The sequence below is a fragment of the Carassius auratus genome, unplaced genomic scaffold (assembly GCF_003368295.1).
Source record: "Carassius auratus strain Wakin unplaced genomic scaffold, ASM336829v1 scaf_tig00027223, whole genome shotgun sequence".
In the NCBI taxonomy this organism is placed as follows: Eukaryota; Metazoa; Chordata; class Actinopteri; order Cypriniformes; family Cyprinidae; genus Carassius; species Carassius auratus.
Window position 1 is genome coordinate 461637 of NW_020525574.1, and position 15008 is coordinate 476644.

Genomic DNA, 15008 nt, shown 5'->3' on the forward strand with positions numbered 1-15008 from the left:
AATAATTAAGCAGATCAGTTGTTTTGGGAGTGATATGCAGTGTTTTAATTGAACAAATGATGAGATTAGATACTTAAGAATTAGTTCGATTTACAATCAAAAGAGACAATGAAGAACCTAATCGCAGTTTAGACATGTTCCATAACATCATAGCTGCATCAAACAGAAGATGTGCAAGATACAAGGTAAAACTGTTTCAGAATATCAATGAGGAAGAACCACCTCTTTAAAGAGTTAGTTCTCCCAAAAATGAAAATTCAGCATTCACATTTTAGGGGCTAAATATCACGCTATTGGTATTGTCCCTTCGACCTGCAGACATGAAAAACAACCACAGACTTGGCAACACTGGTTGGCATATACTACACAGAGCCGTAATTCACTGACAATCTACACAAAAACGTTTTTTTTTCTTTCTTTTGTGTTAGTTGAAACCAATATATAGTTGAGGAAACCAATATATAGTTGGGGAAACCAATATATAGTTGAGGAAACCAATATATATAGTTGAGGAAACCGATGTATCTAAACCAATACATAGTTGAGGAAACCGATATATAGTTGAGGAAACCGATGTATCTAAACCAATATATAGTTGAGAAAACCAATATATAGTTGAGGAAACCGATATATAGTTGACAAACCTGATATATAGTTGAGGAAACCAATATATAGTTGAGGAAACCAATGTATCTAAACCAATATATAGTTGGGGAAACCAATGCATATTTGAGGAGCCCAATGTGTAGTCGAACAAACCAGTGTATAAATGAGCAAACCCATATACACTTGATCAGACCGATGTATCTAAACCAGTATATGTCTGGTTATACCAATGTATAATAAACCAATGTGTTTGTAATTGAACCATACATTCAACCAGTAAACCAATCCATATTCACACAATACACATGAATTATTTCCTGAACGGCTTCCCATAGTATTGGTATCGACTATTGCACACATACATGGGTAAACATTCTCAGAATTAACTTTTGGTTTTTTATCTGATGCAGGGGATAGTGGATGGTGGATCTTTATCAGTGTAATAGTTAAACATCATATGCAAAAAAAAAAAAAAAAAAAAAACTTGTATACTATTTGATACAAATATTGTATTATTAACCAGTTTTTAAGTTTTACTACATTCTGTTCCTGAAATCCACACTTTTGAAATCAAGATGATCAGAGGTAATCAAATCAAGCACAACCTTATAAATAATGTTTCGTGGATAAAGGGTTTAGTAAAAAAGATAATGTTGGTGGATATTCTGGTGGTATGGTCCCTGGATAATTCCTCTCAAAGTGCACCACAATGCAGTATATGATTAAAGACAAAAACAAAGTCTATAAAGATATTTTACAACCTTTTTATAACTATATAGTAGATTTTATCTACTAAATGTATCATTTTGGGGCCTAAAAAATGTAAATTAAAAAAATAGAGAGATTAAGAATCTTTATATTCAAGTTCATGTGTGTATTAAAAAACATTCAGCTTTCGCTTTATTAAAACTTTTTTTTTTTAATGATTGACCAAACGATTAGGAATCACACAGATCTCTGTCCATGATTGCAAATGCGGTTACTTCCGTTCACGCTCAAACGACTTCCATTTACACTGAAAATTCACGCACATCCACATATGAAATCACTTGCATATAAATATATATATATATATATATATATATATGTGTGTGTGTGTCTGTGTGTGTGTGTGTATGTGTGTCTGTGTCTGTGTCTGTACACAAATAATGCATATGTTTTTCTCATCTGAACTGTATACGTTAGTAAATGTTATTTTTTATGTATGCGCGAGTGTTTTAAGGATGTGTGCACGGATCAAATTTATATGTATGTGCGAGTGTCTGTAGGTGTACAGTATGTATGATTTCATATTAGTGTTCACGTGTATTTTATGTATGTATTTTTGAACATCCAGTAGTATGCATGTATATGTGAGTAATTTATAGGTGTATATGCACGTGTTTTATGTATGTATTGATAAGCGAAGTCTTTCTCGCGCTAATCGAAACACATCACATGACCGTTCGTTTACCTCGCAAACCGGAGCGCAAACCGGAGCCCGACCGAAGCCCGCGTAAGATTAGAAAATTAAGCCCGAACCCGACCGAACCCCCATCTGGTCCCGTGGGGTTCGGGCAAAGATCTTCAGCTCTAAAGCAAACACCAGTACTGGGCCTGGCCTCAGTTCCTTGGAAGAGAGAAATTGCGCAATAAAATCTTTCATGTTGTGTGGGAGTGTCAGTCTTTATAAACAAGAGTGCAGGCCACTGTTAGACACACAACTGAGTTACTACAGCAGAGTCTATTGATATCTTCACTGACATTACTCTGCACAACATACTGACTCAGAATGATGAAGTTCAGCACATCTGCCTTCATGCTTCTGATCTGCACAGCTGCACTGCTGTCCACAACAGAGGGTAAGCAGACTAACTTTCATTCATCGTGCTTTCTGATTTTTGATTTATTTGAGCTAATCTCACAGCAAGTCTGTCTGTTTTACTGAAGGAGCTAAACAAATCCAGCTACGCTGTGAGTGTATTAAAACACATTCAGACCCAATCCCATTCAAACTTATACAGTCACTGAGGGTGAATGAAGCTGGACCACACTGCAAAAATGAGGAGATCATGTGAGTGTGAATCTTACCAAAGCAGCACTTCAAATACAGACACATAATGTCCTCTACCAATCAAAACATTCTTTAGTATTGCTTCTTCAAAAAAGTTAGAAATCCATGGGTTTTTCATAGTTAACTAAAACTAAATATGTGTAAGTATTAGAAATGACAGACAAAAGTATTACAACGTGTCTTGTGGTGCATCTTGGTATACTTTTTAACAAAATTTTAATACTTTTTCTCCAAATTCAATTATTTTTTTAAATATTGATTAAGATTCAGACAAAGATCTTAAAGATCATGAGAGTGTGCAAATATTTGATGCTTCATGGTTGGCTCACCTTGTGATTTACTTACCTCCAGCCTGTGTGAATTTTATTTCCAACAGTGATGTTTAGCAAAATGCCAGAGTTGTTCCTTAAAAAATAAAAGCAAAAATAAATGAATTAAATTAGTCTTGCTTTGAACATTTTGCTTGGTAGTCATTATCACCATTGAGTTTTATTGTTTGGAAAAGATGGGCTTAGACAATTCTGCTAAGTAACTTATTATATGTTCCTCAAAAGAAATTAAGTCATAAAAAATTAGCAACTAAATGATGACTGAATGTCTATTTTTGGGCAAATGATTCAGTTAAATGTTGAAGTCAAAATGTGACTCGTGTACAATTGTATGGAATAGTAAAGACTCATTCTATTGATTTTAAAGAATTACACATTTATTTCTTACAGTGCCACAATGAAGAAAGGAACGACATGTCTTAATCCTGCAAAAGACTGGGTGATTTCTCTCAGGGAAAAGTAAGTTCTTGCCCATGAAGACTCTAATTATCCTTATAAAAATGATTCTTTAGCATGATTTTAATTCTCTTATATTAATAACAATAATTAATGCTTTTAATTTCCGACAACGAGGCACACTAACGTGTCTCTTCATGTTTGCAGATTCAACAAGAAGAATGTCAAGAGTCAACAGTGAATGAATATCACTGTTCAAAGAGCAACTGAAGAAACTGGTTCAACTATAATGTAATATAGGATTTTTTTTATTTTATTTTGTCATCTCTCTGTGAAAAATTAAGTATTGAATGTGAAAATATCATATTTTTGTACTATGAGTTTTGAAAATGTACATCTTATTTGTGAAAATAGTACCAAAGCAATTCTGACCATGTGTGTATATAATATCAACAGCTAAACTGTTTGTACAATGTTATAATTCATTAGAAAAATAAATGTTTCTGAATTGAGAATTCACACAGTAAAATTGATCAGAAGCTTTGTTTTGTGCCCATTGACCCATTTTTGTGTTGTTTTAAGGTTTGTTTCAAGATTACAGTCCGGTTGTAAGATCCAAACATGGCCCATTATAAGATTTCGGTAACACTTTAGAATACTGTTTCTTACTTACTACATAACTAATAAGGAATTATTGAAGAACTAACAGGTGATTATTCATTAACACTTAACTCACTACTGCTAACTACTAAGGAAGATGTGTTAATTAATCAGTATGTAATATAATTTTATGATTATGTTAAGTAACAGTTAGCTAATCAATAACTAATGTATTCTGTCATATCTCCTGATGAACTACTATTAATTATCTACTAGTTAGGGTTCAAGAAACATAACTATGAAGTAACTACTAATGAACAGTTTTCCACAATTACATTGAATTGTGACCCTTTCATATAAATGTTATTAGCAATAGTAGTAGTAGTAGTATGAAAATGCAATATTAATAAATGCAATATATTTTATAGAGGTTTTGCCTATGTAGTAAATTGTTTTGTGAGTGTGTTTTGTAAGAAATCAGCTTCCAATAGGAACCCCACCATGACTCCAGTGCCTTGCGATAACTTACCTTAGTTTTTATATTTTATATACAGTACTGTATGTGTGCCTCCTCAGGATATACCACATTATCATTAATTATATTTCTGTATGTAAGGCAAAGCCTCAGGAAAAGTGAAAATACAGGTATCCAATTTGTAATTAATGAAGAATTATAAAATAATTATGCAGGACTTATTTTGAACCTGAAACATTAGGCCTATTCTAAAGTGAAAATATTGGGAACCCATTAGTAATTAATAAAGAATTATCAGATAATTCCTTAAGAATTACCTAGAATCTGAAAGAGTATTCTAAAGTGAAAACATAGGCAACCCATTAGTAATTAATAATTAATTATCAAATAATTATGCAGGACTTATTTTGAACCTGAAACATTAGGCCTATTCTAAAGTGAAAATATTGGGAACCCATTAGTAATTAATAATTTTTTTTTAGATAATTCCTCAATAATTACTTAGAATTTGAAACAGTATTCTAAAGTGAAAACATAGTGAACCCATTAGTAATTAATAATTAATTATCACATAATTCTGCAGGACTTATTTTGAACCTGAAACATTAAGCCTATTCTACAGTGGAAATGTTGGGAACCCATTAGTAATTAATAAAAAATTATTAGCTAATTCCTCAATAATTACTTAGAATTTGAAACAGTATTCTAAAGTGAAAACATAGTGAACCCATTGGTAATTAATAATTAATTATCAAATAATTATGCAGGACTCATTTTGAACCTGAAACATTAGGCCTATTCTAAAGTGAAAATGTTGGGAACCCATTAGTAATTAACAAAGAATTATCAGATAATTGCTGAATAATTACGTAGAATCTGAAACAGTATTCTAAAGTGAAAATATAGGGAACCCATTAGTAATTAATAATTAATGATCAAATAATTCTGAAGGACTTATTTTGAACCTGAAACATTAGGCCTATTCTAAAGTGAAAATGTTGAGAACCCGTTAGTAATTAATAAAGAATTATTCAGCTGTGCAACGTGATTTCATGAGAATACGTGTGTATTTTTACATTAAATGTGGTTCTACAACACGTACATTTACTTACATTTTCATGCACATAAAAACGTACAACCTTGACGTATTTATAGCAGTAAAACTTACAAATACTTACGTGTTAGCAGCTAAAAAAAAAACGTAAATAATCTAACGTAAAGTGTGAATGTATATGAATTCCAATGTATTAATATTAAAATCGTTGCTTTAATGATTTAAATCTGTTGTATTTGTCATATACATGTTTTTAGTGAATTTATTGAAAGCAGTTTACTCATCTACTTAATAGGAAGTAACATTTCTGTGCATGCTGCAAACTCGTTTCGGGGATTACATAATGTTAAACAAGACTACACTTTGAAACCTTAAAATGAATACAATTTTATGTAATTGTTTAACCATTTTGTAATATTTTGCTGTGCGATTTTCTCCTATCCAATGACTGGCATTACAACCATAGATACACCAAAGCACAGCATAAAATTACAAATCACATCCATTTTATTTGTTTGCTGTACTCCATATCTTTAGAATCCAGATGTTTGCAAGGAACATATCCAAATTCAGCCCTTTATCAATCGATCTTCATCTTCATTCTCAGCAACAGCGACCGTATGATTCGAATTTGAAAATAGCGCCAGTGAGCCATCCATAAACAGTAAAAGAAAGGCGCCACCCTCGAGAAACGTTACGACATGGTTTACGGCACTGATATCGAACGCTCATTGGTTCTCACCTAATTCGTCAAAGATTGCGACATGCCGTGTTTCAGTTGATAGACATTTTAAATCAGTACTGCGCCAGTGTGCCTTCAGAGAAGACAGATTCATAATTTCACAGATTAATAAATTAAATTCTGCTCTGTACCCTATAAAAACGATTACCTCCAGAGAGGACTGCGACTGGAACTCATTATCATTTGAACTACTTTTGGTACCACTTTTGATATTTTCTCAAAAAATAAATGATTAATCTTACGTTTGTTTGTCTGTTATTTGTTTATTTATAACAGTAGCATTGTTAGTTTTAAGAAATGCTTATGGGTAGGTGTAGGATTAACGTTAGTGGCTCAAAATAACGTTTTAATGTTATATTTTTACTAAAATTGTGTTTTATTATGTTTTATTCTTTTAACATGCTGTATAAAATGGGTAGCTTTAGGTTTGGGTGGGGTTTAGGGATCTTACATTTATCAAAAAAAATTATAAAAAGGGAAAATCTACATAAATATATATTTTTTTAAATCTGATACGCATTGAAAAGCAGCTTCATGAGCAAATTTCTATGGATAACTGACTGGTCAGAGAAGGCGTTCTATCTGTACGTATTTGAGGTTGTTTTTACGTAAATTTAGTTACGTATCGAACCTGTAATTAAGTCCAGATAATTTAGCAGGACTTCTAAATTGAACCTATTAGTAAATAATAATAAACTACATAATTTTGACTAAAAACAAGCTATAAAAGTAATCATAATTTTTGTAAAATACTCTCATCTGTTTATTTCAGATGAGAACATTTCTTAATACAGCATATTTTATTCAATTTTAACATGTATACTGCCCACATTTTAACTAATTTAACAAACATTTCATAATCAAAAGTTAAACACTTAGAAGCAAACAAAATCCATATTTCATTTCTATTATAGGCTAATAAGTGGGCTGTAACAAAGTTGCTACTATATCTGTACATCTGTTTTTTTGCTTATAACTGTTCAGTAGTAGTTATTTCATAGTTATTTTTCTTGAACCTTAACTAGTAGATAATTAATAGTAGTTCTTCAGGAGGTATCACAGAATATATTAGTTACTGATTAGCTAGCTGTTACTTAACATAATCATAAAATTATACTACATACTGATTAGTTAACACATCTTTCTTAGTAGTTAACAGTAGTGAGTTAAGTGTTAATTAATAATCACCTGTTAGTTCTTCAATAATTCCTTATTAGTTATGTAGTAAGTAAGAAACAGTATTCTAAAGTGTTACCAAGATTTCTAACAGAGTCAGTCACTTTTAGATTTTTCATCTGTTTGCATTTGATAGAATCACAGAGTCCAAGTGCCGAAGAGGTTCCACTTCTAAGCGTGTGTTGCTTGGTGTGAGGAACATATCCAGATTCAAACCGCATTCATTGGTGATATGTATCTCCTTTCTCTGTGGCTATAGTAACTATTTAAAGTGTGCCGTTAAGAAGTTTTACAACAAGTTTTATGGCAGCGACATCAAACATTCATTGGCTCTCGTTGGTTTTGTCATAGATTGCGATGTTTCATATATGATCATAGGTGCCGTGTTTCCGGTGATGCATGTTTTGAATGAGAAACGCGCACCTTGAGGGAGTGGATCGGGATAGTATTTTCTTAAATTATGCCCTGATCATCACACTAATATTATATTCTGCCAAAGTGGACTGCAAATGCAATGCATCGTCATTTGGACTACTGTGATACTGCTCTGTCACATCTTTAATAAATTATTATGATGAAGTTACATGTGTCTATCTGTTACGTTTCTCTTTGTTGGTTGATTTGTTCTTTATAAAAATAAATAGAAAAACCAATGCAATAAAAAATTTTATTGCACAGTTACATGATGTGTGGGATTTAAGTCTGTTTTTCTGTTCAGTTTAATGGGCTATATGAGGCTAAGGTGTGGCTCAGATTTGGGAATTCTGGTTTACTTAAGGCTGAGAATTGGCACCAATAATAAAACCTGTTTTGACCCAGATCAGGGCCAGCTAAGGGTGATTAACTGGCTGAGATTCGGGCCGGTTATGGTCCATGTGTGGCCCGAGTCTTTACAGTTTTTTTTATTCACTTTGGTACTATTTTCACAAGTAAGGTGTACATTTTCACAACTCATAGTACTAAAATCACAACAGATCATCAAAAGTGCACTTTTTTCAAACATTTCAGCATATTTTTGATTGTGTTAGTACAATACACAAAACCTCAAAGTAAGTATCCTTTTCACTACACAAAATAAGTGTTTCATCCTAATAAATGTTTCATTCACAGTAACCACCTTTCATAAATCTCTTATTATCAAACTTTTGATTTGCATCTCTTCTCGTTCAGTTTAATACATTTGTCTATTATTTAATCCAACTGATCTTAATGGTTAATCACAGAACCGTTTGGTAAACCTATAGATTTTAAATTGGTTTGTCAGCAATATACAGTATATGGATTTTGAGAACTACAGAAATAAAAATGCGTGTTTGTACGAACATATAAATGATGTGTAACAACACATGATGAATACTCGTTATTGCTAATTGATTTCACATAGTGGTAACCACAATTGGCCACTATATAAAAGTGGGGGTGTAAACACTGGCAATTTCTTTCAACATGGAGCAAGGATAGACAGCAAGGAATAGAAAGTGAAGTGAAGTGACATTCAGCCAAGTATGGTTACCCATACTCAGAATTTGTGCTCTGCATTTAACCCATCTGAAATGCACACACACAGAGCAGTGAACAGACACACACACACACTGTGAGCACACACCCAGAGCAGTGGGCAGCCATTTATGCTGCGGCGCCCGGGGAGCAGTTGGGGGTTCGATGCCTTGCTCAAGGGCACCTAAGTCGTGGTATTGAAGGAGGAGAGAGAGCTGTTCATGCACTACCCCCACCTACAATTCCGTCCGGCCCGAGACTAGAACTCACAACCCTTCGATTGGGAGTCCAACCCTCTAACCATTAGGCCACAACTTCCCCGGGAAGTTTGGATTTTTGTACTATGAGTTTTGAAAATGTACACCTTATTTCTGAAAATAGTACCAAAGCGAATAAAAAAAACTGTAATCCAGTTCTGGGCCACTTCTGCGCCGTCATTCTTTGCGGTACTTGGGCCGAGGGAAAAGTAATTGTGTGACCCAGATCTGGGCCAGAAGACATTTGTTATGTGGGCTGTAAACGATTGCTTCAAATCTTTCCTATTTGTTCTTTTCAGCCTCCCAGAATGATAGGGAAGCGAGCCTTAAGGAAAGGAGACCACGTGGAGATATGCGAACACCAGTACTGGGCCTGGCCTTAGTTCCTTGGAAGAGAGAAACAGTGAAAAATCGTAATTGTGCTATAAAATCTTTCATGTTGTGTGGGAGTGTCTGTCTGTATAAACAAGAGTGCAGGCCACTGTTAGACACACAACTGAGTGACTACAGCAGACAATCTCTTGATACCTTCACTGACACAATACTGACTCAGAATGATGAAGTTCAGCGCATCCGCCTTCATGCTTCTGATCTGCACAGCTGCACTGCTGTCCACAACAGATGGTAAGCAGACTAACTTTCATTCATCATGCTTTCTGATTTATTATTATTTACCTATTTTAATTAATCTTTCATGATAATCTCACAACTACTTTCTCTGTGCTATTGCAGGTAGACCTCAACCTATGCTTTTACGCTGTCAGTGCATTAAAACATATTCAAAGCCAATCCCAGTCAAAAAAATACAGTCATTGAGGGTGATTCCTGCTGGACCACACTGCAAAAATGTGGAGATCATGTGAGTGTGAATCTTACCAAAGCAGCACTTCGAATACAGACACATAATGTGCTCTACCAATCAAAACATTCTTTAGTATTGCTTCTTCAAAAAAGTTGTAAATAGTTAACTAAAACTAAGTATGTGTAACTGTTAAAAATGACAGACAAAAGTATTAAAAAGTGTCTCATGGTGCATCCTGGTATACTTTCAAATACTTTCAGGAGTCCACTTGTGTGGTGAACACTTTCTTTCACCGAATTCAATGATTGTTTTAGAATAAGATTCAGACAAAGTTCTTTAAGATCATGAGTGTGCAAATATTTAATGCTTCATGGATAGCTCACCTAATTAATGAAATTTGGTCATAATGTACTCACCTCCAGCCGGTGTAAAAAAGTCTTGCTTTGAACATTTTGCTTGGCAGTCGTAATCACCATTGAGTTTTATTGTTTGGAAAAGATGGTCTTACACAATTCTGATAAGTAACGTATTATATGTTCCTCAGAACAAATTAAGCAATAAAAAATGTATGACTGATTAATGAAAAATTTAACTAAATGATGACTGAATGTCTATTTTAGGGCAAACGATAAAGTTAAATAATGAAGTCAAAATGTGACTCATGTATAATTTTATGCAATAGTAAAGACTCATTCCATTGATTTTAAAGAATTACACATTTACTTCTCACAGTGCCACAATGAGGAAAGGAAAGATGTGCCTCAATCCTGCAAAAGACTGGGTGATTCCTCTCAAAGAAAAGTAAGTTCTTGTCCATGATGACTCTAATTATCCCTCTCAAAATTGTTCATTAGCATGATTTTAATTCTCTTATATTAATAACAATAATTAAAGCTTTTAAATTAAGACAACGAGGCACTTTGGTGCATGTGTCTCTTCATGTTTGCAGATTCAACAAGAAGAATGTCAAGAGTCAACAGTGAATGAATATCACCATTCATGAGCAACTGAAGAAACTGGTTCAACTATAATGTAATATAGGATTTTTATTTTTATATTTTGTCATCTCTCTGTGAAAAATTAAGTATGTGAAAATGTGTTTTCACTACTGCCTGTTTTATTAAAGATTAACTTTACTGTAACCTCACTGACCTTTATTATATTTTATACAATTATATTCATTCACTGAATTGTAGTGTTATAGTTTTGCATTGGTTTTGAATGAAGACTTAATAAAAAAAAAAATAATAATAATAATAAAAACTTGTAATAAAAAACTGTCATAATGTATATTTTAGTTTGTCTTTATTGTGCTTTTTGTCCTATCACAAAATCACAAAACATTGCAACATTACAGTATCATTCCCTGAGCTGTTTACAATGAAATGAAGTCAAAGTTCAGCTGATGGGTTACGGCAAGCTCACAGTTTACCTGTTTCTTCTGGTCTGCTTGAGGCTGAGACTACTAAATGTGTGTGTGTGTGTGTGTTGCGCGTGTGTGTGAACTTTGTTTGTTTAGGTGTGGCAAACGTGATTAATGTTTTATCACACGTCTCCTTTCAATCAGCCTTCCTACGATTAACGTGAATTCTGCTAACTATTACTGTGTGCATTCACTAATGAATTATAATATTGTACAAACAGTATAGCTGTTGATATTGTATACACAAATGTTCAGAATTCTTGATAGCCGTGGTAGATATCATCAAAGAAGGCTGTTAAAATAAATCTGCATTGTTAATCCTTTTGATCTTTTATTTAACTTGTGCGGTCTTCGGTCATTTCTGACCGGAATATTTTACGTTTTGAAATGTTAAAAATCACAGCTTCATCGGAATGATATGAAATGCGGTGACCTTCATGGCATTTGGGGTGTGAACACACAAAAAAATTGAGGGCATGATTCGAACAGTCTAAGTGGGCGTAAAAAAAATAGTAACACTCAGGGTCTTCGGTCAAAAATGACCGTCCATAGGAAATGAATGAGAAATAGACAAAAATACAACAATTCAGAGAATATTTGTGTACACAATCTACAAATCGATCACAAAACTGAAAAAAAGTGCACAGCAGTGAAGGGATGACACTATAAAACATCAAGAGTGTGATATTGACACATCCAATCACACACAGATGCACACACACACACACACACACACACACATACTTACACATAGACACCTATGAACTACTGTGTCTGTAACACAGAGCAAAGTTTTGAGAATGTGAAATCCATTCAATAATTCAGTCATAATGCAGAGAAAATCTAACAGCAGTGAAGGTATGACACTCTAAATAATCACATACACACACACACACACGCGCGCGCACACACACACACACACCTATGACCTGCTGTCTGTAAAACAGCGATGAGAAGCAAGCGCTGCCTCTTGGGTTTGTCAGTGCACTTAGAAACTCAGACTTGGTCCTTTGCACCATTCTGAGGATTCTTATTTTTTATTTTTTTTTGCAGGAGCTCTGTGCCACTGAACAATATGTTCAGGTTTGATTGCAATCATAATGCAAAAACTTTAATGCAAATAATGCATGAAATCATTATTTATAACAGAAGAAATATAAAAAAATATACAAAAAGTACTCTTTAGAATGTATTAATATATATTCAAGTCCACTACTTAATATGAGTAAGCAATTATGTCTAAAAACAATAAGGGAATTCACAAGCCTCTCTATAGATTCCTATACTGGTAATAAGTGGTTGCACCATGCACTTACATGTTTTTCTTTTTTTGCTCTGACCAGGTGGTGCTAAAAAATCTTCAAAAAAATGTATTTGAAAGGCCTAGTCTCTGGTTTAATCTGAAATACAACATTAATTTGAAAATAAATTTGAAAAATTAGAAAAAAAAATTATGTACTGTTTTCTATGAGAAAAATTGTTCATAATTATTGCATAAATATTAATTAATACCTTAAAATTTTCTCAAAATACAAAAGAAAAAAGAAAAAATATTATTGAATAAAAACATATTCCACTGATTTTACTGGGGGGCAAAAAAGTTACATTTCAGGTGTCCGGTCACTTTTGACCGTGAAGACCCTGAGTGTGACTCCCAAATGAGGGCCGCACAAGGGTTAAATAAAAAAATCACAATTTTTATTTTTTTTTACTTGCACTGGAGGATAAAAAGAGACAATTTCTTCATCCAGAATCACATCAGATTCCCAGCTCCATGGTGCTTCTCCTCTTCAGTTCTCCACACTTCTAGTATATAGGGTTCAGCTCAAGGAACTAGAATGGCCATAGCAGAAGCTTGGTTTTGTGCCCATTGACCCATTTTTGTGTTGTTTTTAAGGTTTGTTTCAAGATTACTGTCCGGTTAGAAGATCCAAACATGGCCCATTATAAGATTTCTAACAGAGTCAAGGCAAGGCAAGGCAAGGCAAGTTTATTTATGTAGCACATTTCGTACACAATGGTAATTCAAAGTGCTCAACATAAAAGAAAGTAAAATAATCATGAAGAAAAATAATAACAAAATAAAACAAGCAATTTTAAAACTTTTAAAATGAAAACATTTAAAAACAGTTAGACAATGAGGTCCCACTTTATATTAGGTGGCCTTAACTACTATGTACTTACATAAAAAATAAGTACAATGTACTTATTGTGTTCATATTGTATTGTAAAACACTTTTGCTGCTATTGAGGTGGGATAGGGGTAAGGTTAGGGAGAGGGTTGGAGGTATGGGTAAGTTTAAGGGTGGGTTAAGGTGTAAAGTATGGGTCAACAGTGTAATTATAAATGTGATTACAGAAATTAAATACAGATGTAATTACATGTAGTTTTTTTTTTTAAATATAAGTACAATGTAAAAACATGTATGTACACAATAAGTACATTGTACTAAATCATTAATTAAAATGTAAGTACATAGTAGTTAAGGCCACTTAATATAAAGTGGGTCCGAAAATGATTTTACATAAAAAAATAAAATAAAATAAAACAGCGAAAATATAGTGCAATCAGTTCGGACATTGCACAGTGCTCATTCAATAAATGCACAGCTAAACAGATGCGTTTTGAGTCTAGATTTAAATGTGACTAGTGTTTTAGCACATCTGATCTCTTCTGGAAGCTGATTCCAACTGCGGGCACATAGTAACTAAAGGAGAACTCCCCTTGTTTTGTGTGAACCCTTGGTATTTCTAACTGACGTGATCCTAGTGATCTGAGTGCTCTGTTAGGTTTATATTCAGTGAACATATCTGCAATATATTTCGGTCCTAGGTCATTTAGTGACTTATATACGAGTAAAAGTACTTTAAAATCAATCCTAAATGTAACTGGAAGCCAGTGTAAGGACCTGAGGACTGGTGTGATATGCTCATATTTTCTGGTTCTCTTCAGAATCCTGGCAGCAGCGTTCTGGATGAGCTGCAGCTGTCTAATGGTCTTTTTGGGAAGGCCGATGAGGAGCCCATTACAATAGTCCACCCTGCTGGTGATAAAGGCATGAACAAGTTTCTCCAAGTCTTGACTGGAAACAAAACATCTAATTCTTGCAATGTTTTTTAAATGATAGTATGCTGATTTAGTTACTGCTTTGACATGACTACTGAAACTAAGGTCTGTCTCCAGAATCAAACCAAGATTCCTGACTTGATTTTTAGTTGTATGACCCCTAGAGTCAAGGTATGCATTCACCTTGAAAACTTCATCTTTGTTTCCAAATGCAATGACTGTTTTTTCCTTGTTTAATTGAAGAAAGTTCTGACACATCCAACTATTAATTTCCTCAATGCATTGGCAAAGGGAGTCAATGGGGCTTTAGTCATTTGGAGATAAGTCTAGGTAAATCTGGGTATCATCAGCATAGCTGTGATAGGCAATTTGGTTCTTTCTCATTATTTGACTTAGTGGAAGGATATACAGGTTAAACAAGAGCAGTGCAAGAATTGAGCCTTGTGGGACTCCGCATGTCATGGACGTCCACTTAGACTTATGCTCTCCTATACTCACATAATAGCCTCTCCCTTCTAAGTATGACCTGAA

General features: G+C 33.8%; 2 protein-coding genes across 2 annotated transcripts; both read left to right on the top strand.

Annotated features, from left to right (window-relative positions):
- The first annotated feature begins 2335 nt into the window (after positions 1-2335).
- LOC113079120 (interleukin-8-like) lies at positions 2336-4019 on the top strand. Its single transcript, XM_026251324.1, has 4 exons — positions 2336-2447; positions 2536-2659; positions 3379-3447; positions 3592-4019. Exons 1-4 carry the CDS (start codon positions 2378-2380, stop codon positions 3623-3625), a joined length of 297 nt encoding a protein of 98 aa, XP_026107109.1. The 5' UTR covers positions 2336-2377; the 3' UTR covers positions 3626-4019.
- A 5673-nt stretch (positions 4020-9692) lies between these two features.
- Positions 9693-10970, top strand: LOC113079144 (interleukin-8-like). Its single transcript, XM_026251350.1, has 4 exons — positions 9693-9809; positions 9918-10044; positions 10720-10788; positions 10937-10970. The coding sequence occupies exons 1-4, from the start codon at positions 9740-9742 to the stop codon at positions 10968-10970; spliced, it is 300 nt and encodes a 99-aa protein (XP_026107135.1). The 5' UTR covers positions 9693-9739.
- The last annotated feature ends 4038 nt before the right edge of the window (positions 10971-15008 follow it).